The sequence below is a fragment of the Furipterus horrens genome, unplaced genomic scaffold (assembly GCF_987537825.1).
Source record: "Furipterus horrens unplaced genomic scaffold, mFurHor1.1.pri manual_scaffold_8, whole genome shotgun sequence".
In the NCBI taxonomy this organism is placed as follows: domain Eukaryota; kingdom Metazoa; phylum Chordata; class Mammalia; order Chiroptera; family Furipteridae; genus Furipterus; species Furipterus horrens.
This window is the reverse complement of record NW_028327178.1, coordinates 54,845,977-54,870,263: the sequence shown is the minus strand read 5'-3', so window position 1 is coordinate 54,870,263 and position 24,287 is coordinate 54,845,977. Positions and strand designations below refer to the sequence as shown.

At 40.2% G+C, this 24,287-nt stretch overlaps 1 protein-coding gene across 2 annotated transcripts in view; it reads right to left on the bottom strand.

The window, feature by feature from the left end:
* Nucleotides 1-307: 307 nt before the first annotated feature.
* PSMG2 (proteasome assembly chaperone 2) overlaps nucleotides 308-24,287 on the bottom strand; it is a 37,938-nt gene continuing 13,958 nt past the window's right edge. Inside the window, exons 3-7 of one of the 2 annotated variants that reach the window (XM_090285849.1) lie at nucleotides 19,808-19,866; nucleotides 12,801-12,919; nucleotides 11,257-11,430; nucleotides 2,174-2,294; nucleotides 308-1,146 (exon numbers count right to left, since the gene is read on the bottom strand). In XM_090285849.1, the coding sequence (XP_090141975.1) occupies nucleotides 1,048-1,146; nucleotides 2,174-2,294; nucleotides 11,257-11,430; nucleotides 12,801-12,919; nucleotides 19,808-19,866 (572 nt within the window). In that variant the 3' untranslated portion in view covers nucleotides 308-1,047. The remainder of the gene's footprint in view (nucleotides 1,147-2,173; nucleotides 2,295-11,256; nucleotides 11,431-12,800; nucleotides 12,920-19,807; nucleotides 19,867-24,287) is intronic. The other variant, XM_090285850.1, reaches the window with a different exon arrangement.

Sequence of the window (24,287 nt, the reverse complement as noted above, 5' to 3'; positions counted from 1 at the left end):
CAGACCACGAAACAGAACCACTGGGGGAGACGGAGGCAAAGACGCACCTGTGAATCCGATAACCAGTGTTGACTGAGAGTAAATGGCAGTCAGGGAAGGGGTCAGAGAAAAGGGACGGATGGGGTCATTAAGCCAGAGGGGATGCTCGAGCCGCCAACTCATGGAGATCTGAGAGACTCCGTGTCCAAGGACTGTGGCCGTCTCGGGGTCCAAGTCCGACTCAGGAGACCCAGTCGAGCCGGTGGCCCAATCCCAGGTTTTGGCACCAAAATGTAAGAACAGAGTCCCTCAGACCATTGAGACGTAGTGAACATGAAAACAGAAATTTATTGGGAGAATCAGCAAGCAGGGAGAGAGCCCTGCCACGGGTGGTCAGGACTCCGACCTTCTAGGGGAGAAGAGGGCTGCTTTACAGGGAGAAGAAAAAGTGAGTTTTGAGCTTGTCAGCTGTTTGGCTATCTGGCAACTGCAGGTGCAATGGGCTGATCAAAGCAGAACGTGAGTTTATTTTCAGTTTGAAGCACCCTGTTATCTCCCACGCAGCTGCAGGTGGCGGGGAGGGGTAGGGCATGGGAACTGGGGATGTCAGAATACAGCTTCTAGAAGCTGGAAGGGGGTAGGAAACTGATTCTCCTCTGGAGCCTCCAGAGAAAGACAGACCTGCTAACGCTTGATTGAGTACAGTGAGACCTATTTTTGCACTTCTGACTTCTAGAATTGTAAGGTAATAAATTTGTATAGTTTTAAGCCACTAAGTTTGTAGTAATGAGTTATAGCAGAAATAGGAAACTAATATATAAGTCTGAGTTAAAAAAACTAAAGATACATTTCATGAAATTATATAGGAAATATTTCATTGTACAAAATTAACATTCGTTGCATATGATGAAAAGCATAGTGACAATAATCTTTTGCTAATTCATTTTTTCTGTGAATAGTACATATTTATTTTCTAATACATTACATAATACAACTTTTTATACAGTCATTTAACAGTTATGTCATGACATAATTGTCTTAGGATATAAGTATAAAACTAGAAACAGATCAAAAAAGCGCAGGTGGAAGACCACTGCCGAAGAGTAATCTCCAAGAACTTGGCATTTTCCATGGCAAGGCAGGTGTTGTGGGGTCATCACACTGTAACTGAAGAACAAAATATTTTAATCATTCATCTTTACCTCCAAATCACCTTTAACATGTAAGTATTATGAAACCTCCCCTTCTCTAGTTTTTTTGGTCCCTTTTGGTTATGACACTTTTAGCTGGGTTTTACTGTAAGAAAAAACAAAGTAATACATTTCTATGTCTTTATGTCAATTTAAGATAAATTTCTTTCAAGTTTCAAATCATAAAGATATGCCAGAAGGGCTGTGGACAGATTCCATCAAATACATTAAAAAGAAATAGGGGTTATTAAAGAAAAGAAAATCAGTGCTACATGAGTGTATCAATTTGTTCTTAGCAAAAGCATGCATAAAAAAAGACAGTTACTGCCCCGACCAGGTGGCTCAGTTGGTTGGAGCATTGACCCATACACCAAAAGGTTGTGACTTTGATCCCCAGTCAAGGTACATATGAAAGGCAACAGATCAATGTTTCTCTCTCACATCGATGTTTCTCTTTTTCCTTTCTCTCTCTCGTTTTCCCTTCCTTCTTGCCCTCCCTTCTTTCTAGGATCAATATATATCTTATAGGGTATTAAAAAAAAAAAAGAAAAAGTTATCTACCATATAAAACAGACTTATGGGATTTCTGTTATGCCTAAAGGCTAATTTCTATATTATTTAATAATATTATTTTAATTGTAATGCCTATTCAATAGCTACAGTATTGCTGCATAACAATACCTTTTGTTTCCTTAAAAAAAATCCAAAGTACTTGTTCATTCTTATAAGAAGTTGTCTAGCATAAATGCAACATGAACAATATCTACAATTTAGTACTTAAGTTTTCCCTTTTTTGGAAAATTAACGTTAATGAAACAACTGTAGACAACAGGTTAGTTAACAGCCCTCCTTTCATAAATTCAGCTAAACTAAATTTTATGTGGAGGTATGTTTATATTTAACATAAACTTTTACTTATTTGGTCTACTTATATACCATATAAAATACAAATTTATGAACACATAACTAAAGAAATCAGAGGCTTAAGCTGAAGGAAAACTTACATGTGGTTTGATTATTTGAAGCCATTCATTAAGATACTCAACAAGACTAAATGCATCTGGGATGTTGTCTCCTTCTGAAACAAATTTCAGCAGAACTGCCATTGGGATTTCTTTAGAACAGCTACGAGAAATTAAAAAAAAAAAAAAAAGTATTCTTCTGATACAAGATGCTGATTCCAGGGTGTCTGTTTTTATAGCTAGGATAATCTTCCAGGTTTTAGGCAAGAAGATGCCCGATCATAAGGTTACTTATTCATCTCCCTTGCCCCAGATATTATTCTGTTTATAGGGACAGGACTAGGAGCCATGTAATGTCCACGATAGGCATATGCAAATTTGTGCCTCACACCAAGGCAACATGAAAAATGACCCCTCTATCCTTGGGAATAGAACATAAGGTATGCTCTGATCTACTTCCAAAACCTACTGTAGAAACAGCTATTTTCCAAAGCTACACAGCAAAGAGACTGAAAGATACACACCGAAGAAAAATTGTGGATCAGATACTTAAAAGGGAAAAAGCCCTTATTATTACTTCTTACATTTATTGAGTGATTATTATGTGCTAAGCAATGTCTGCATATTTTATGATTCAATCACTACAACAACCCCTTAGAAAGTTAAAATTTTATCCATTTAATAAATGAATCAGTTTGGAATAACGGGAACAAGAACAGAGTACCTGGATTCAAATTCTAGCTCTGCCACTTAGCAGATATGTTGGGCAAGTTAATCAAGGCTTTAGTGTTCCTCATCTATAAAAGAGGAATCACAATAAAACAGACCTCATAGGTTGTGGCCATCTGCAAACCAGGAGAGGGCCCTCGCCAGAACCCAACCATTCTGGCACCCTGCTCTTGGCTTTCTAGACTCCAAAACTGTGAGGAAATAAATTTCTGCTAAGCCCCCAGTCTACGGTATTTTGTTATGGCCACCCAAGCACGCTAATATAGCAGCCCATGCCACAAATAATGTGGCTTGAATGAAACGTATGATTCAACGCTGGTGGTTTGCAGGGCAGGTGCAGAGAATGATTAGGTAGGCAGGGATTCTAAGCTGTGATAAGAGAATAGTTGAAATGATATACGATATATGATATGTTTATATGGAATAAACTAGGCTGGAAGAGAATTAAAAACACAAATGGACTAGGAAGAAAAAGAAAAGTGGAAGGAAATGATGTTTTTAATAAGAACAGTGAAGGTGTTCAGGGAAAAGAGAAAGCTGGAATGATGTGGGCAGAGATAAACAAAACAAGTACTGGGGGGGGGGTTGAAATGCCTATATCATTTCTGACATAGAATTCTTAAATATTTTCAGAAAGAAATCAGAGGTATAACTAATTATAAATAACAAGAAACAGGTTCAACTTTTAGACAAAGAATAAAGCTTACTGGGTTGGGTACTGGACCATCAGTGCTAAACCCTACTGTGAAGTGGTTAAAAAGTGCAGGATTTGGGGCCAGATGCTGAGTTTGATTCATGGCTCTGCCATGCCACTCACTATCCAGATGGCTTTTTCTTTTTCTTTTTTGTTTAGTTTCTCCTTTTGTTTTCTACTCCTCCACCCCCACCCCATTTTTCTTCTTTCCCTTAAACCAGTGTGGCATGCAACGTAATAGAACAATAAAAAAATGGGATATGAATGCATAGAATTAAACCCAACCACTGTCACTATAGGATCACGGTGGCTTTTAGCAGTTATTTAACATTGCTCTTCAATTATCTTATTTATAATATGTGGTTTATACAAGTACATATCTATATGGTTTTGAGAATTAAAAAACTTAAAACATATAAAATACAGAACAAGTACCAGGAGCATAATTTTCTATTACTTTTAAGTATATTTAATCGATTATGCTGTTAAGTTGTCCCAATTTTCTTGCCCTTTGCCACCCTCCATCCGGTACCCCACTTCCCTTCAACCCTTCAGCCTTAGTTCATGTCCATGGGTCCTGCATGTAAGTTTTTTGGCTTCACACTTTCCTGTAGTATTCTGAACATCCCCCTATTTTGTTCCTACCAATTATGCTTCTTGATCCCTGCACCATTTACCCCAACTCTTCTTTCCCCCTCCCAGCCGATAACCCTCCAAATAATCCCCATGCCTATGATTCCGTTCCTGTTCTGGTTGTTTGTTTAGTTTGTTGTTGGTTTTATTTTTTAGATTCAATTGTTAGCCATCAGTTTGTTGTCATTTTAATGATCATAGTTTTGATCTTCTTTTTCTTAAATAAGTCCCTTTAACATTTCATATAATAATGGCTTTGTGATGATGAACTCTTTAGCTTTACCTTGTCTGGGAAGCACTTTATCTTCCCTTTCATTCTAAGTGGTAGCTTTGCTGGACAGAGTAATATTGGTTGTAGGTCCTTACTTTTCATCACTTTGAATACTTCTTGCCAGCCCTTTCTTGCCTGCAAATTTTCTTCTGAGAAATCAGCTGATCACCTTATGGGAACCCCTTTGGAGGTAACTTATCTGCTTTTCTATTGCTACTTTCAAGATTCTTTCTTTAACCTCTGGCATTTTAATTATGATGTGTCTTTGTGTGGTCCTTTTTGGGTTAACTTGTTTGGGACTCTCTGTGCTTCCTGGACTTGTATGTTTATTTCCTTCACCAAATTATTTCTTTCATTATTTTTTCAACTAAATTTTCAATTTCTTGCTCTTCCTCTTCTTCTTCTGGCACTCTTATAATTCTGATGTCGGTACGTCTCAGGTTGTCCCAGAGGTTCCTAATCATCTCCCTTTTTTGCCCCTTCAATTCTTGTTTCTTCTTTCTGTTCCGAGTGAATGTTATTTTTTCCTATTGTCCCAAATTTTTGATTTGAATCCTGGCTTCCTTCCCATCACTGTTGGTTCCCTGTATATTTGTGTAACTTTACTTCTTCCTTCATTTTGTGGCTGTACTCAATCATTTCTCTGAGCAACCTGATCACCAGTGTTTTAAACTCTGCATCTGATAGGTTGACTATCTCCCTTTCAATTCTTTTTCTGCAGTTTTGTTCTGTTCTTTCATCTGGGCCATATTTCTTTGCCTCCTCAAGTTGGCAGCCTAGCTGTGTTTGTTTCTGTATATTAGGTAGAGCTGCTCTGACTCTGTGTCTTGGTAGTCTGGCCCAATGTAGTAGACATCCAGTGGGGTCCAGTGGCACAGCCTCCCCTATCACCCAAGCTGGGTACTCGAGGTGCACCCTTTGTGTGGGTTGAGTACACCCTCCTTTTGTAGTTGAGCCTTGGTTGCTGGTCAAAGATCAATGGGGTTTACCCAGGCCAGTCAGCTGCAAGGACTGGCTGTGCACACTGACCACCAACCTCAGCCCTCCGTGAAGGATCAGCTGTGCAGGCGCAAAGTGGTGGTGCTCCAATGTGGTCTGTAGCTGTCCACTGGGTACACTGCCCCTGGGATTTCTTGGGTGGTGCAGGCTAAAGTCAGCACCCTGTGTTTTGCCTAGGGCACCCTGCCTGAGCTATAAAGCAGTAGCAGTCTGAGATGGCTGCTGGTAGTGCCAGGCCTGGAATTCATTAAGGCCAGCTGTTACTTGTTTGATAGGACCTAGGAAGTTGTGAAGCATGAGCCGAGACCAGCCATTCATATGGAAAATCAGCTTGGGTGGGCCCAAGGTTGGGTGGGGCAGAGTCTCTGGGAATCTCCAAGGGAGGTAAAACAGTGTTAGCCAGGCTGAAGGAGTCTCAGATATGGCACTAGCTTGCTGGCTCTGTAGAGGGAAGGTTTAGAAAAGACACAACAGCCTCTGCTGGGCTTGATGCCAGACACTTCAGTTTCTCCCTGTATGCCACTGTTGCCTTTCAATCTGCTATCCCAGTGCTGGAGCTCGGAGAAAGGGAGTCTGACTAGGTGATTTTGCGTGTGGGTTCCTTAAGATGAACTGCTAGAGGCTCCAGCAGTTTCTTCCACCGACTCAATCCCCACTGGTTTTTACAGTCAGAAGTTGTGGGGACTTATTTTCCTGGCACTGGAACCCTGCCTGGACAGGGTCTGGTGTGGGGCTGGGATTTCTTGCTTCTGAGATATCCCTCCTGAATTTTTTCCACCACACATGGCTGATAGACAAGCCCATTCTGTGTTTGTGCACCTCCTACCTGTCTCAATGCATGTGGTTTTTTTAATCTTTAGTAGTCAGATTTCCATTCAACTCAATTTCTGATGGTTCTGGCTGATGGTTGTTCTATATTTCAGTTGTAGTTTTGATGCAGTTGGGCAAAGAGGTGAGCTGTGTTTGCCTACGCTGCCATTGTGATTGAAACTCAATTTGGTATTACCTTTACTACCACTTATATTACTGTTACTGTTACAGAAACAGGGGAGTCCAAAAATCCCCAGAGTTTGCTGCTGGGGGATGGGGAGAAGTAAGCAGCTTTTCAAATGCTTCCACATGCCTGAGGCTGGTGGCTACTGTCTTTCTTATGCAAATGGCTTTAATGCATCCAAAGCCTCAGGCAGATGGGAGGAGTCTTGAACCAGGGAACGGTATGGAGAAAGCACACAGAGCCTACGTAGGGTTCTGTGAATGGTCAGAGCTGTTTGCGGCGCCCACTGCGTCGGATGACGCAGTCAGGGATATATAGGCAGCTGCAGGCATTTTGGCTCAGAGTCTCTCAAGCTCCCGTTCCGGCTCTGGCTCTCACTGGCACTCAGACTCTCTCAGTCTCTCGCTCTGACTCTCTCTGGCATGCTCGGGCTCTCACTCTGAGACTCTCTCTGGCTCTTGCTCGTGCTCTCGCTCTGAGAGTCTCTCAAGCTCTCGTTCCGGCTCTGGCTCTCACTGGCACTCTGGCTCTGGCTCTGGCGCTCTGACTCTCGCTTGTGCTCTCACTCTGGGACTCTCTCAAGCTCTCGTTCGGGCTCTGGCTCTCACTGGCACTCTGGCTCTCGCTCTGGCGCTCTGACTCGGGCTCTCACTCGCGCTCGCGCTCTCGCGCTCTCGGGCTCTCGCTCTCTCGCTCTCCCGTGTGCTCCCTCCACGTGGCTTGGTGAAGGGGCCTTCTCCATGTGGCTTGGAGAAGGGGTCTCCGGGCTGCTTTAAGAGGCTCTCGCCATGCGGTTTTGAGAAGGAGAGGAGATCTGCGCGGTTTGCAGGAAGAAGGCAGTTTGCAAGGAGGCTGAGAATCCAGGCGGTCCTGCATTGAGAGCTGGAGGGCACCACAGCACAGAAAGGACCTCCCCAATCAGGATTGAATGATTGGCAGCTGCTGGTAAAGCTGAACTGTGTTTGGAAAGTAGGGAAACAGTTTCTCTGACTTTCCGAAAACTAGCCTGGTTTGGAAGGGGGGGAGGCAAGGATATGTGTTTGTGGGTATTTTAAAGAGCATAAGACTTAACAACAGAAATCCGCAAATAACTAAATCTATATAACTGTTAAATAAACAATTCTTTTTCTTTTCACCAAACTCTGGTATTGAGAGTTATAATTTTGGCGGCGGGCAATCGGGCCCCTAACTAAAGAGCCCATGGGTTTGTTTTCAACTGGAGCAGCCCAGGGGTTCTGTAACATTACTACTATCGTAACTTCTTCATCATGCAAAAGTCATACAATGTAGATTTCAAAGCAAGCAAAGCAGTAATTCCTAATTTGTAATGCTAGGTTTACACTCCTGTAATTTATTTATATAAGGAGGCAGATTTACTGGTTAAATTTGAAAACATTTTTTTTTCTAGGGTTAGCTCTGACCAACTTTCTAAAGACACTGCTAAGGGCACTAGAGGCACAACCATCCCTCATCCATCTCTCTTAATGGGAGAGTGGAGAGTAGAACACATGAACCCAAAAAGCAGCAGATGTCACCCTCTAAACAGCTTCCCTACCCTTTTTCATAATCATGATCTTATCAGGCATATCAATTCCCAGCAAGAAGGAAAAGTCAAAGGGAATTAAAGCATACAGCAAGGTCTATTGGTTAGCCCGAAATGTAGCCTCAGGTAATATGAGATTGGAGGCTAAGGAATAAGGCAGGTAAAAATAGAGATTATGTTAAGTGTCTATGAATCTAATGGTAGCTTGAGGGTGGACATATAAATCAATTTAAAAAGAAGCTAAAAGAAAAAAAATCTCTTTCTTTCCTTTCACTGATCTTTGAAATGTTCATTTCTTAACACCAATCAAGAGGGAGTATATACCCTGGCTGCTGTGGCTCAGTGGACTGAGTGGTGGCCTACGAGCCAAGTGTCGCTGGTTCGATTCCCAGTCAGGGCACATGACTAGGTTGCACGTCAGGTCCCCAGTCGGGGGCGCGAGTGAGAGGCAACCACACAGTGATGTTTCTCTCCCCCTCTTTCTCCTTTCCCCTCTCTCTAAAAATAAAATAAATAAATTAGAAAAAGATAGGTGGCAGACTTTAAAAAAAGTGTAAAAGACAAATGCATAAAAATAATTATTAACCTATGTTATTGGACATCATGTATAAAGATGTAATTTGTGATGAAAATATAATGGGTGGGAGGGAAGTATTTAGAGGAGTAGTTTTGTATGCAATTGAAGTTGTTGGTATCAATTCAAATTTGATTGTTACAACTTTAGGATGTTGTACATAATCATCATAGTAACCACAAAGCAATTATCTATAGAATATACACAAAAGGAGGACTTTTGGCTAAGATGGAGGCATACGTAGACATGCTTCACCTCCTCGCACAACCATGAGTAGGATTATAAATACCGCAAAATAAAAAACAACCAGAACTGCCAGAAAGTCCAACTGTATGGAAGTCTAACAACCAAGGACTTAAAGAAGAATTATTCATACAGACGGGTAGCCAGGCAGAAACGGGGAGCTGGGGCAGAAAGGACGTGGTGGCGCGGAGGTGAGGTGGAGGTGGCAAGGCAGTGACTGCAGCTAGCAGAATGAGCAGTCCCACACTCACGTGTGGCAGATAAAAGCCAGGAGGAACACCTGGGGAGCGATCCCAGGCCCAGGTTAGATGACGAAGCTCATGGTTCCAGTGGCAGGAAAATAAAGCCTCATAACTTCTGGCTGTGAAAACCAGTGGGGGTTGGGATGGCAGAAGAAACGGCCCATCTCCCAGGAGAGTTCATTTAGAGCCCCTTTACCCCCATGGTCCTAGAACATACGCAAGCCCACCCACTCTGGGAACCACCACCAGGGCAACATTTAGAGGGGCACCAGGCACATACAGGAAGTGGGTGAAGTGACTGAAAAAGGGGTGAGTGCCGAGAAAGTGGCATTGTTGCCTCTCTGACCCCTCCCCCACATACAGTGCCACAAAGCAGTGAAATGGGTTGCCTTGCACTGGCAAATACATAAGGCTCTGCCCCTTACAACCTAACAGGTGCAGCAGCTCTACCTAATACACAGAAGCAACCATGGGGAGGCTGTCAAATTAAGGAGATAAAGAAGTATGGACCAAATGACAGAACAGATCATAACTCCAGAAAAGGAACTAAGGAAAAAGGAGATAGCCAACCTATTAGAAACAGATTTTAAAATACTTGTGATAAGAATGCTCAGAGAAATGACTGAGTATGGTAAACACATAAGGAAAAGAAATGAAGACTACACTGGGTGAAATAGAGAAAAATCCACACAGAACCAATAGTGAAGGGAAGAAAGCCAGGGTTCAAATCAATGATTTGGAACATAAGGAAGAAATAAACAGTCAACCAGTACAGAAGGAAGAAACAAGAATTCAAAAAAACGAGGACAGACTAAGAAGACTCTAGGACTTTTCCATTAGTGCTAACATTTGAATCATAGGGATGCCAGGAGGAGAAGAGGAAGAACAAGAAACTGAAATCTTATTTGAAAAAATGAAGAAAATCTTCCCTAATTTGGTGAAGGAAACAGACATATAAGTCCAGGAAGCACAGAGAGTCCCAAACAAGTTGGACCCAAAGAGGACCACACCAAGACACATCAAAATTAAAATGCAAAATAGTTAAAGAGAGAATCTTAAAAGCAAGAGGAAAGAACAGAGCTACCGACAAAGGAGTTCCCATAAGACAATCAGCTGATTTCTCAAAAGAAACTTTGCAGATAAGAAAGGGCTGACAAGTATTCAAAGTGATATAAAGCAAGAACCTAAAACCTAGATTACTCTATCCACAAAGCTACCATTTAGAATGGAAGAGCAGATAAAGTGCTTCCCAAGCAAGATAAAACTAAAGGAGTTTATTATCACCAAGCCATTATTATATGAAATGAAGGGACTTCTTAAAAAAAAGATCAAAACAATGAACATTAAAATGACAACAAACTCACATCTAACAACAACTGAATCTAAAAAAGAAAAAGAAAAATTAAAACAAATGAAGCCAACAACCAGAACAGGAACACAATCATAGGTATGAAGATCATCTGGAGGGTTATCAGCTGGGACGGGGATGTGGGGAAGGGGAATAAGGAGGAAATGGTGCAGGGATTAACAAGCACAATTGGTAGGAATAAAATGGACAGGGGGATGTTAAGAATAGTATAGAAAAGAGATAAACCAAAGACCTTACACACGTGACTCATGGACATAAGCTGAGGGTGGGGCATATTTCTGGAGGGAAGGGGGGTACCGGGCAGAGGGGGGCAAAGGGGGAACTGGGACAACTGTAACAGCATAATCAATAAAATATACTTAAAAAAAGATTATAGGGCCCTGGCTGCTGTGGTTCAGTGGATTGAGCGTCGGCCTGCGAGCCAAATGTCACTGGTTCGATTCCCAGTCAGGGCACATGACTAGGTTGCATGTCAGGTCCCCAATTGGGGGCGTGAGTGAGAGACAACCACACAGTGATGTTCCTCTCCCTCTTTCTCCTTTCCCCTCTAAAAATAAATAAACAAACAAATAATATATATAATAAAAAGACTACAGAGTTGCACAGAACAAGTATCAGCATCTCTCACATACCGCACATAAAAAGAATTAAATATGGCTTTACAGGAACCTAGTCTCTAATAACCAAATTTCAATCTTTTTCCTGAATGTAATTTCTATGTTATAAATGTATTTTCAAAGTTCCAATAAGTAATCCAACACACTCTCCCAATTATCATTCTTTCATTTTAAAAGAAGGTGGGGAACAAGTGAACAAAAAGGCTAACAAGCTCACCCTTCATCATAGAGTGTTTTTGTGATACCTCCTCCAGGTATACGGATACAAAACTCAGAATCATGTATTTCAGGAATGCATGGGCTTTTTTCCATTTCTTCCCAGTTAAGGCTCTTTATTTTATTTTGAACACTTTTTTGCATGAATGGTGTAAGTAGGTATCTGAAGGGCGTACTAGAAAAAAAAACACAATTAACTTTCTAAAAACTCACAGATATCAATATCAAGGCAAAAATCAGTTCTTTAGCAAAAATTATCTTGTTCTCTACAAATTCTACTGTGCAAGGAAAACAAAGTTTCAGCAGTCTATGGAAGGACAATGTAAAGAATATTGCTTTGACTTGCTACTTACATATTTGGGAGAGAGTATAAAGAAATAAGAAAATTTAAACTAAGGCAACGCCATAATGAAGATAAATCTATTTTCCACAGTTATGTTCCCTTCTGGCCACAAGGCCTATTGTGAGATTCCTAGACATTAGCTCCAGTTTTGAAGGATACTCTTGGCTGATACTTCCACCATGATTTTATAGGTGCATAACTGATAATGCAATAAAATAGATTATTTCTATGTCTTGGATACTTTGTCAGATATTTGAGAACACAGCCTTGGCTGGTGTAGCTCAGTAGGTTGAGGACCAGCCTGCAAACCAAAGGGTCACTGGTTCGATTCCCAGTCAGGCAGGGCACATGCCAGGGTTATGGGCCAGGTCCTCAGTTGTGGGCATGTGAGAGGCAACCCCATATTGATGTTTCTCCCCCTCTCTTTAAAAGTAAAAAAATAAAATCTTAAAAAAAAAGAAGAAAGAATACAGTCTGACACACGTGGGAGCTATAGTTAAAGGCAACTGGATTTCTGCAAATACAAATAGTTGAATATATAAAAATAAATAGAAATAGCAACCCAACCTTTCAAAAATTATCAACCAATAAATCTAGATACCCTTTCTTCTCTTTCATAGCTGAGTTCTGTGATTGTTGCCATGCGCAGTATCAACAATCAAAGAACAGTTCCAAAACAATCTCTCTCTTTACACCAAAGCCTTCCTTGTGTCCCAACTATAGAACTAAGATTCTTCCTAACTGTGCTCCCTCCTATCTCTGGACTTTCTTTTACCTTCTTCTTTCTAAATTTCAGGGAAGAGCAGTAAGAATATATACATGGCTTTTAAAACTTATTTTAACTGTAAAAAATTTTTATTTTTATTGAATTTATTGGGGTAAAATTGGTTAATAAAATTTTATAGGATTCATTTCATCATCTGTACATCGTATTGTGTGTTAACCACACTAAATCAAGTCTCTTTCCATCACCATTTACCCCCATATCCTCATCTACCTGTTCTAAACTCCCTTTTCCCTTTCCCTCTGGTAATCACCATACTGTTGTCTGTATCTTTGAGTTGTTTTTTGTTTTTCTTAATCCATTCACCATTTTCCACTCAGCTCTGCAAACCCCCTTCCCTCTGATATTTTAACTTTTTAATACATAAATCATCATAATATAATCATAACAAAAATACTTTTCCAAAGGCAAAACATACCTGCAAAGCTGTAGATCATTACGATGATATGAATGACTGCTTGAAAGAACAATAACTTTGGCACAGTTACTACTTTTCACCCAGGAAAGCAGTTTTTCACAGAATGGCTTCGACTTATACTTTGTAAACATTGAAAGAAAAAGAAAATCTAAAAGTTAGATCTTAGAGTACTGTATACAATATTTCAACAACTTTATGTAAGATAATATAATTTAAATATGCTAAAATTAGAATTATTTTTAGATCCACTTACTGTCCTTAAACTGAAGTTGAAAAATAAAGAGCAATGAATTATCTGTATCTTTACAATTAAGAAATTGTGAGGAATCTAGATATTTTTTAAAAATTCTATTTCAATTGAAATAATTTCCCAGTACTCTTAATTAAAGTAATCCATTATTACTTAAAAGCTATCATGTGGTCATCTATGAGATGTTCTTGCCAGAAATTTCTGGCCTGAATCTGATCATGAGAAAACATTTAGGTAAATCCTGAATGCTGAACATCTGGCCTTGCTTTATCAAAGGAGTCAATATGGTGAAGACCATAAAAGGAAAGCCCATTCTACACTGAAGAATAGCAATTAAGATGATGTAATAGCCATGTGTAGCAAGTGAACCTTGAATGGATCCAGAATTGAAGGATATTTTGAAAACAATTAGGGAAATGTGAATATGTTGGATAATGTTGAAAACTTCATTAAATGCTGATTTTCTTAGGTGTGGTAATGGTGTTGTGGTTGTGAAAAATAATGTCATTGTTCTTGAAAGATGTGCTCAAGTATTGAGGGGTGAAATATGCCATTAGCCTATTTTAAAATTGTTTGACAAAAGTAAACTGTGAGAATCAAGCAGGTGTGGCAAGATGTTAATAGCTTGATTAATGCGGAATGTAGGTTATAAAATTAGGAGGGGGCCCTGGCCAGTGTGGCTCAGTTGGTTGGCATTTCATCTTGTGGACCCAAAAGTCATGGGGTCGATTCCTGGTCAGGGCATGTATCCAGGTTATGGGTTCAATCCCCAGTCAAGGCACATACAAGAAGGCAACCAATCAATGTCTGTCTCCCCCGTCCTCCAAAGCAATGAAAAATGTCCTTAGGTAAGGATAAAAAGAAAAATTAAAATTATGAGGGAGAAACCTACCTTATTGAAAACTCTTTTCACAGACTGTTAATAAAATAATTATTCAATAAATTTTAAAATGCAGGTAAAAAATGGCTAAATTTTAAAAATAGGAGTATAGCATGGTATAATGGTTAAGAGAAGCTGATTATGGAGTCAGGCTGCCTGGTCTAGAATGCTGACTTCACGTCCCACTGACTATATGTCTCAGACAAACTGCTTAATCTTTTGGTGTTTCAGTTTTCACATTTGAAAAATGAGGATAACGTTAGTACCTACCTCATACAATTATTGGAAGGATTAAGTAGAGCAATACTTATAAAGTACAGTGCTTACAACAGTATTGGTGTGAAGTATCAATAAATGTCTACTACTTTGAAATCACTCTTAATTTCCATATACCAAAAATTTCATTGAAAAGTATTTGAATGATCTTAATTCTTGAGCTTACAGTGATATTAGTGTGAGCAAAAGAATGAACCAAAAAGCATGTGACAAATGTAAAAATGTTACCAACTCTTACTGCAAAATATTAACTAAAGAGTGACTCTAATTTGAATAATAAAATAATCATAATATTACTCACAATAGCCTAAAACTGGAAAATACCAAATGTTTCATTAATAGTACAATAAAAATTATGATTTACTTATACAGCAGAATCCTACATAGAGGTGAGAATAAATGAATTTCTTCTGCTTGCAACAACATAAATGAATCTCACAAATAGGATGCTGAGTAAAGAAAGCTAAACATAAAGAAGTACATATGATAAGAGTCCATTCGTATAATGATACAGTAACTAGGATAAGGAGTGGGGAAGGGACTCTGGAATGTTGATAAATTTCCGACCTCCTAAACAGATGGTACCTTAATCCACTCAACATTTATTGAGAGCTTCTCTACCTACAAAGCATTGTTTTAGATGCTGGGGATATGAGTGAATGACACATCACAACTTCTCTCTAGAAACCTACTTTCTATTAGAAGTATATAAAAAACATAAAATACAGTAGTCCCTTTCTATATCGCGATTCACATATCAAAGCCTCACTGTATCGTGGGATTTTTAAAAACTATATTTAATTATTTATCGCGGATTTTTTGCTGTATCGCAGGATTTTACAGTACTGTATATGTATGTTGTTAAAGTTACATAGGTTTAAGAGTGTAGAATATGTTTAAGAACATAAGTAGTGTTTATAAAAGTGTGGAAAAGGTTAATAAAGGACTGGGAACAGTTTATAAGTGTGTGGGAAAGGTTTATAAAGCCTTAAAATATATATACATACTAAAATAAATGTAAGGTTCCTACTTTGCAGATTTTTACCTATCCTGGGGGGGCGGGGGAGAGGGTGCAGTCTAGAACGTAATACCCACGATAAGTGAGGGAATACTGTACTTCTGACTTCTGGTCAAGATGGAGGTGTAGGTAAGGTGGCTCGTCTCCTAGCTTAACCACAGCAAAATTACAACTACAATATAGAACAACCATCACTCACAACCATCAGAAAATTGAGCTGTATGGAAGTCTAACAACTAAGGAATTAAACCACATTCATCCAGATGAGTAGTAAGGATAGAGGGACAGAGACGCAAACCAGTTGGTCCGAAACCACATGTGGTGGATATAAAATGGAGGGATATTCCAGAGCGAGGGATCCCAGACCCACACCGGACCACTCAGCCCAGGGTTCCAATGCCAGGGAGATAAGTCCCTATAACTTCTGGCAATAAAAATCAGTGGGGTTTGGGTTGGTGAAAGAAACTGCAAGATTCTCAGATCTCTCCTCTTAAAGTGCGTCACACCATACACGGACTTACTCACTCATTTCCTCTGGGCCAGCACCGGGGCGGCAGCTTGAAGGGAACCAGTGGTATACCAGAAGGAATTGAAGTGTCTGGCATCATGGCAAGAACTGTGGGACAGCTTCCTCCCAGACAGAACTGCAGACAGTGGACACTGTACCCTTGCTGAGCCTTCCCCTGCACAGAGCCACAGTGTGGCAGCACCATATCTGAATCTCCATCAATCTGGCTCACTTGGTAAGTCTCCCACACTGATGATTACCTAAAGGTCCACCCCATTCAATGGGTCCACCCAAACAACTCTCTTACCCTGGTTATAATAGCTTTTGTATATGAAGGGCTGGTGTAGACACAGGCTTCAGGCCTCCCTAAATCTACTCAAAACAAGCAACACCTACGCCCAGCCCCCGTACCTCTCTGTGAGTGGCCCCAGAACTGGCATTAGTAGCAGCCATCTGCAGATCACCTTAGAGCTTATGCCAAGAGGCTCCAGACAGGATACAGATGGAGGCTGACCTTGGTTTGCACCATCTGGAACAACCCCAGAGCCTGAGCATACAGTAGACAGTTACAAACCACAGTGTAGCACAACCTAACCACCTCCACAAGCCACAGAGGGAGGTGGTTGCTAGCCAGGGGTCAGAGCCAGTCCTTCCAGCTATCTGGACTGGGTAAATCCCTTCCATTGACCTGCCAACAGCAATCAAAACTCATCTACAAGAGGAGGGAGTACTCGGTCCACAGGGAGGGAGCACCTTGAATACACAGCTTGGGAGATTCAGGAAGTTGCGCCACTGGACCTACAGGACACCTAGTACATTAGGCCCCACTACCAAGACAGGGAATCAAAGCAGTTCTACCTAATTAATACATAGAAACAAACACAGAGAGGCTGCTAAAATGAGAAGACAAAGACATATGGCCCAAATGAAAGAACAGATCAAAACTCCAGAAACAGAACTAAAAAGGAGGTAAGCAATCTATCAGATGCTGAGTTCAAAACACTGGTTATAAGGATGCTCAAGAGACTCAGTGGGTACTTCAACTGCATAAAAAAAATCCAGGCAGAAATAAAGAATATAGTAACTGTAATAAAGAACAATTTACAGGGAATCAACAGTGGAGTGGATGAAGCCAAGAATCAAATCAATGATTTGAAACATAAGAAAGAAAAAGACATCCAATCAGTACTACAGCATGAAGGAAAAAGATTCCATAAAAATAAGGATACTATAAAGAGCCTCTGGGACAACTTCAAACATTCCAACATTCGTATCAGAGGGATGGCAGGAGGAGATGAGAAGAAGCAAGAAATTGGAAACCTACTTGAAAAAATAATTTAAAAAAACTTTCCTAATTTGGTGAAGCAAATAGATATACAAGTCCAGGAAGCATGGAGAGTCCCAAACAAGATGGATGTAAAGAGGACCACACCAAGAGACATCATAATTAAAATGCCAAAAGTTAAAGACAAAGAATCTTAAAAGTAGCGAGAGAAAAGCAGTTAGTTACCTGCAGGGGAGTTCCCATAAGACTGTTGCTTGATTTCACCAAAGAAGCTTTGCAGGCTAGAAAGGACTGGCAAGACTTCAAAGTGATGAAAAACAAGGACCTACAACCTAGATTACTCTATCCAGCAAAGCTATCACTTAGAATGGAAGGGCAGATAAAGTGCTTCCTAGACAAGGTAAAGCTAAAGAAGCTCATTATCACCAAGCCATTATTATGATATTAAAGGGACTTATTAAAGAAAAAGAAGAAGACCAAAGCTATGAACATTAAAATGGCAATAAATACTTAACTATCAACAACTGAATCTAAAAACTAACTAAGCAAACAAGCTGAACAGAATTGTAGATATGGAGAACACTGGGATGGCGGCCAGTAGGACGGAGGTCTGGGGTAATGCAGGAAAAGGTGAAGGGATTAAGAAGTACAAACTGGTAGTTACATAATAGGAAGGGGGGATGTTAAGAGCAAGTAGAGGAAATGGAGTTGCCAAAGAACTTATATGCATGACCCATGGACAGGAAAAAAGGAGAGGGAATTGTTGGAGGGAGTGGGAGTGCTGGAGGGAGGCAGGCAAAGAGGGAAATACTGGGATAACTGCATTAGTATAATCAATAAAAATAGAACAAATATTTCTGAACATTTGTTTTATATAAATCAACCAGTTTAAGAAAATTAATCAAAACAACAGTGCACATTCTTATGCCTTCTTATAACAAAATACAATGAAAAGAATTTATCATTAGCTTTGTCATTGTGAAGGGTCCAAATTTACCATATGCAATAAAAGGCTATTTTTCACAGCTGTTCGATGATAAGAAGTGTTTGTGCTTCATTAAATACCTTCAGATTACTTCATTTATTGAATATTTAGATTTAGTATTTAGAATGTGAACTTCATCCTCAGGGCAATTGCGGGTACTGAAGAATTTCAAGAAGGGAAGGAAAGTGCTCATATTTGTGGTTTTAAAAGAAGACTACAAAAGGACCATTTTATGCATGTCAATACTGTTGGCAGGAAAATTTGGGGGTCTGGGAACAGAAATGGAAGGATATTCTGCTGTGAAAAGATAGGCCACCAGGGACATCATATAGGTGCTCCCTTCTAGCTGATAAACCCAAGCATATTCTCCCTTTAAGAATAGCTATAGAAGAAAATTATTTCTGGCCTCTCTCCCAGGAAAAGCAATGCCTCCCCTAAGCTGTAGATATATGTTTATCTCATGGATCTGTCAATCATTTAAATAATTACATTTTCCTTTGGCCCTAGGAAGCCCTGTGTATATAGTAATTCTACACACTAACTTTACTTTGCTTCTATCTCAGATACATACTTTGATTTTGCCTAGAATTCCTTATTTACGGTATCCTTTTTATTATTTGAATTTTCATAAATAGCATCAAATTATTTTTTAAATAAAGTAGAATATGATAAAGGAATGATTTAGAAGTCTCAGCTTGAAAAAAAAAAAAGAAGTAGATAATGTACATATGACATGCCAGGTAGTGATGAGTTGTGAAGGAAACTAGCACAGGATAAGATGATAGAAAAGATGATCAGGAAAGGCCTTTCTGATGAGGTAACCTATAAGCAAAGACTAAAGGAAGTGAGCCATTTAGGTATCAAGGGGAAAAGTACTGCAGGCAGAAAAACTAGTGTAAAGACTCTGAGAAAGAAATGAGCTTAACCTGTTTGAAGAACACAGGAAGGCCAGTGTAACTGAAGCAAGGTGAGCAAATGGGGGAAATAGGCAATGACTACAGAGGAATGGCTAGAGGTTAGGTTAGGTACAGCAGCTGTCCAACAAAACTCTGTAATAACAGAAAAGCTCTTTATGGCAAGTGCTTGCCACATGTGGCTATGGAGAAGTTGAAATGTGGCTAGAATAACAGAGAAACTGAATTTTTAACTTTATTCACTTTTAATTTTAATGAGTCAAAATTTAATAACTACTTGTGGCCAATGGCTAACTGTATCAGTGCAAATGCAGGGCCTGATAGGCCATGGTAAGGGCTATAAATTCACTTTTAGTAAGATGGGAAGCTACTAAAGGATTTTTTGAAGAAAGGAGTGATGTGATTTGATTTAGGTTTGAAGATCACTGATGATACTGTTTGCAAATAGATTATCAAGTGTTTGTGGGGAGTGGGTGGTGCAAGAATAGAATGAGGGGCTTAAGAGATAACAGTGGTTTGGGCTACAATGGTGGCAGTTGGATGCAGAATATATTTTGATATATACATAATTTATATGTAGATGTCAGTGGTTGAAATATACAAATGAAATAAACCTATAATATCCACATGCTTAAATTTTACACCAATGCTACCTGATTCGGGATTATATAACATTCGAACTATGTCCCCAGTTCCTTTCTATATAATCATAAAATGACAGTAGCACGTTTGAAATTGTATGAAGTTTCCACTAGATTCAAACCTTTCTGAACTGTACATACAGTAAAAAGGTCAGAAATAACTTCTGACTCTTAATTCTTATTGATACTTAGTACTTTCTTATTACATTTTACTTTATTAAAATTAAAAATGCAAATATAACATACTAACCTTAATAAAAATGGATCTTAACTGAAGAGCCACTAGCTTCTTTGAAGGCAATGAATATACTGCAAAGACAAAAAAAAAAAAATGAAATCATCCAATAGTTAAAATGAAGGCTTTAGAGAAAAAAAATTATTAGCAACCCAAGTGCCCATAGTAGACAAATGGATAAAAAGCTATGGTACATATACAAAATGGAATATTACTTGACCATAAAAATGAATGAAATCTTACTATTTGCAACAACATGGATGAATCCATAGGGTATTATGTTAAGTGAAATAAGACACAGAAAGAACACGCAGGAGACTTCTGGCCAAGATGAAGGCCTAGACTGACACGCTCCATCTCCCTCCACAACTAAGAAGGAATACAATTATCGCAAAACCAGAAATAACCAGAAGTTCCAGAAAACAAATGGAAGTCCAACGTATGAAGTTATAAAGAAGTGGTGCTCGTTCAGATGGGTACGAGGGGTGAAGCTGGGGCGGAGAGGTCACGCTGTGCTGGCGGTGGAAAGCAGTGGTGGCGGCGGCAAGATGGTGTTAAGCACAGACACCCGTATTTAAGGAGAGGTGAGAAGCACCCCCCGCTGCAGACTAGACCCGTCAGCTTGCGATTCAAACACCACGGAAGGCAGACCCCCATTGCCTCAGACTGTGAAGGCCGGTGGGGGTGGGGATGAAGGAGGAGGCTCCTGGTCTCTCAGTGGAGAGTGAACGGTAGGAATCCATCTTGGACCCTCACCCCCAAAGAAAACGCCACAGCGTGGTGAGAAGGGTCACCCGGTTGTGACGAGTGCATGGGGCGGAGCCCCCCTATAGGTAGGAGGTATGACAGCCCCACCCAGGAAGCAAAGGTAAACACAAAACTGTCAGGATGGCACAGATCATGATAGAGATCCCAATGACGCAGCTGACCAGACAGCAAATATCTAATCTAACGAAGCAGCAGATAGGAAATCTTTCTGAGGCACAGTTCAGAGCTTTGGTTATAAAAATGCTTAGACATAACAGTAGATCTTAAACAAGATGGGGAAGGAATGAAGGCTAGTCCTACTGAAATGAACAAAAACACATACAAATTAGTGGTGAGGGCAAGAAAACCAGGGGTCAAATTAACAAATCGGAACATAGGGAAGGAACAAACAGTCAACCAGTGCAGAAATAGGAAACAAAAAGTGAGGAAAATGAGGCAGCTCAGAAACCTATGGGACAGCTATAAGCAGGCCAACATCTGAATCATAGGGTTTCCAGAAGGTGAAGATCCAGAAATTGAAAAATTATGTGGAAAAATAATGAAGCACAACTTCCCTAACTTGGGGAAGGAAATAAGACTTACAGGTCCAGGAAGCACAAAGAGTTCCAAAAAATCTGGACCAAGGGAGAACCACACTAAGACACATTATAATCAAAATGTCAAAAATTAAGGATAAAGAGAGAATCTTAAAAGCAGCAAGAGAGAAGAAGAGAATTACGTACCAAGGGGTCCCAATAAGACTATCAGCTGATTTCTCAAAAGAAACTCTGCAGGCAAGAAGGGACTGGCAAGAAATATTCAAAGGAATGAAAAGCAAAAACCTACAACCACAATTACTCTATCCAGCGAAGCTGTCATTCAGAATAGAAGGGCAGAGAAAGTGCTTTCCAGGACAAAGTAAAACTGAAGGAGTTCATTAAGTCCAGACCACTGTTATATGAGATGTTAAAGGGACTTGTTTAGGAGAAAGAGAATCAAAACTACGAACATTAAAATGAGAACTGTATCACAACAACCAACAACAGAAGCAAGGGAATTGAAACAAAGGCAAACTAAGCAGGCAACAGGAGTGGAAAAAGAATTATAGGTATGGGGAACATTTTGGGGGGAGGTCAGCAGGGAAGGGGGAGGGAGGAAAGGGAGGGAGATGATGCAGGAATTAAGAAGCATAGTAGGAGGGAGTGAAGTAGACAGGAAGATGTTGGTAAGAACTATATGCACAACCAATGGGCATGGACTGAGGGGGGGTGGCAACCAGAGGGAGGGGGTCACTGGGTGGAGGGGAACAAAGGGAAAAGAAATTGGGACAACTGTAACAGCATAATCAATAAAGCATATTTTTAAAAAAAGACAAAAGAAAAATACCCTCTTATTTCACTTATAAGTGGACTCTATAAAGAGTCAAACAAACAAAATACAAACAGACTCACAGATAAAGAGCTCAGATTGATGGTTGCCAGAGAGGACAGGGCTGGGGGCTGGGTGAAAAATGTAAAGAGATTAAGAACTATAAACTGGCAGTCACAAAATAGTCCCAGGAATGTAAACTACAGCACAGGGAATACAGTCAATAATACTGTAGTAACTATGTATAGTGCCAACTGGGTACCTGAAATATTGGGGAAAGACTTTGTAATGTATATGATTGAGTAACTACTCTGTTGTTTACCTGAAACAAATACAAATAATAATGAATGAAAATTGTAATTGAAAAATTAAATTAAAAAATAAAAAATTCAAAAATTAAAATTAGAACTTTTGTGTCTAAAAAGTTTTTTATAAGATTTTAAAAATTTATTTTTAGAGAGGTGAAGGGAGGGACAAAGAGAGGGAGAGCTACACCAGTCAGTTGCCTCTTGCATGCCCCCAACTGGGAACCTAGCCCACAACCCGGCATGGGTCCTGACTGGGAATCAAACCAGTGACCTTTTGGTTTGCAGGCTGGCACTGAATCCACTGAGCCACACCAGCCAGGGCTCTTAATATTTTAAATAATTAAGCAGGGCAAAGATGGTGGCAGAGTAGCTAGCAGCCTTGTCTGCTTGCTCCCATTGCAGAACGGACTTGGAGTACGAACATGGAGCAGAGTGAATGAGAGCGGCTTTCAGATAGGGCAAAGAGGGACCAGAGCGTGGCAACAGCGCGGGACAGGGCAAAAACCACGACCTGCACTTTCTAAGAGAAGTCGCCCAGGCTGCCCAGCCCAGCACCTCTAGCTACACTGCGTAGGGTCAGCCACAGACCAGCTCATTAGCCGGGACCTACTGGGAGGAAGAGAGAAGGCCAGGGCAGTTCAGAGGCCTGGACACTGTACTCCTGCTGTAGGTGCTCTTCCCAGGGAAGTGCTGGAGATTCAGTGAAAAGGTTTGAATGAAACTGTCAGAGGCACAGGAAAACAGAGGCCAGTCCTGACTGCGAGAGACTGTGAATTTTGGAGTCTGGGAGAGCAAGAAGATAGGGGCCCACAGGGACCGGTGCTAAAGTGTGGGGGCCACACTGAAACTCTTTTAGAAGGAAAGCTGAGGTGAGACCCGATACTCCCCAGCATCCCTGGGCTTACATGGTAGCGCGTGGGCACAACAGCTCTTCTAAACAAAAATGCAGACTGCTTCTGCAGTCTGGGGGCCACAAGGATTTTTTTGGTAAGAGAGCTGAGGCAAGACCAACACTTGGCAAGGACCCTGGGCACTCTCCAGCTCGCCCACATAGCAGCGCTGTTAAATGAAAACAAAGAGTGCTAGAAGGTACTACGGGACAAGGTTAGGACTCAACCCAGTGTGTGTGGCTTCATGCGAAGAGCTGTGGTAAGGGAAGAGGTCAGCAGACCCACAAGCAAGAGAACAGCAGCCTCAGTATCCAGCTAGATCTACTCACAGTCAGCCAGCTAGAAAGGAAGGTATGAAACTTTTAGAACTTTGACCGGGGGTGGATTCTGAAAGAGAAGAAAGCAGTAAAAACCAGATACTACTGGGACGAATTCCACCAAGGTCTTCTTCATGAGTTATTTTCTTGTCTTCCCAGTTTATGCATTTTAAGTCACTAGTTAATTATAGCTTATTCTAATTATATATCGCTCCTCCCTCCTATTACTCCACTTTAACTTCCAATTTCTGCTTCTTACTTTTGTTTTAAATTCTGTCTTCTCTCTTACTACAACTAGGATCCATTCAGCACTCATACTACTTTTCCCCTTTACAGCCTCTCAAAACCATTTTTCTTGTCACTGGGCATTTCATTTTTTTTCCCATTCATAAAATACACTTATTCTCTCTCTACCTTGATCAATCTTTGCACATTGGTTGTGATATGGTGGTAGTTGTGGCATTACTGAAACTTTTATTTATAGATCTCCACTTCTACAGTATTTCAAATCTCAAATCCTACAGTCCCTTTCTCCTACTTCATTAATACCTTCCTCCAGCCCTTTCCTACTTTCATCTTAAATTTGAAATGTTGAGCCTCTCTTAGACTGATTTTCATTCCCCATTCTTAGTATACCTACTCCCTCTATCATCTCAAATTCACTTCCCTTTCCTTTAGACATCTCATAAGATCTTTTTTCTTATTCCCATCGCACTGATATCAATCACAGCTTAAAAGTTGTTGGTAGTTCTGGGGAGAAACTTCTTCTCTAATTTATTTCCTACTTTTTCTTCCCCCTTATTATTTTTTTTTATGTTCTCTCTTGCACTAAATATATATTCTAAACCTTCTGTTTAAACCTAGT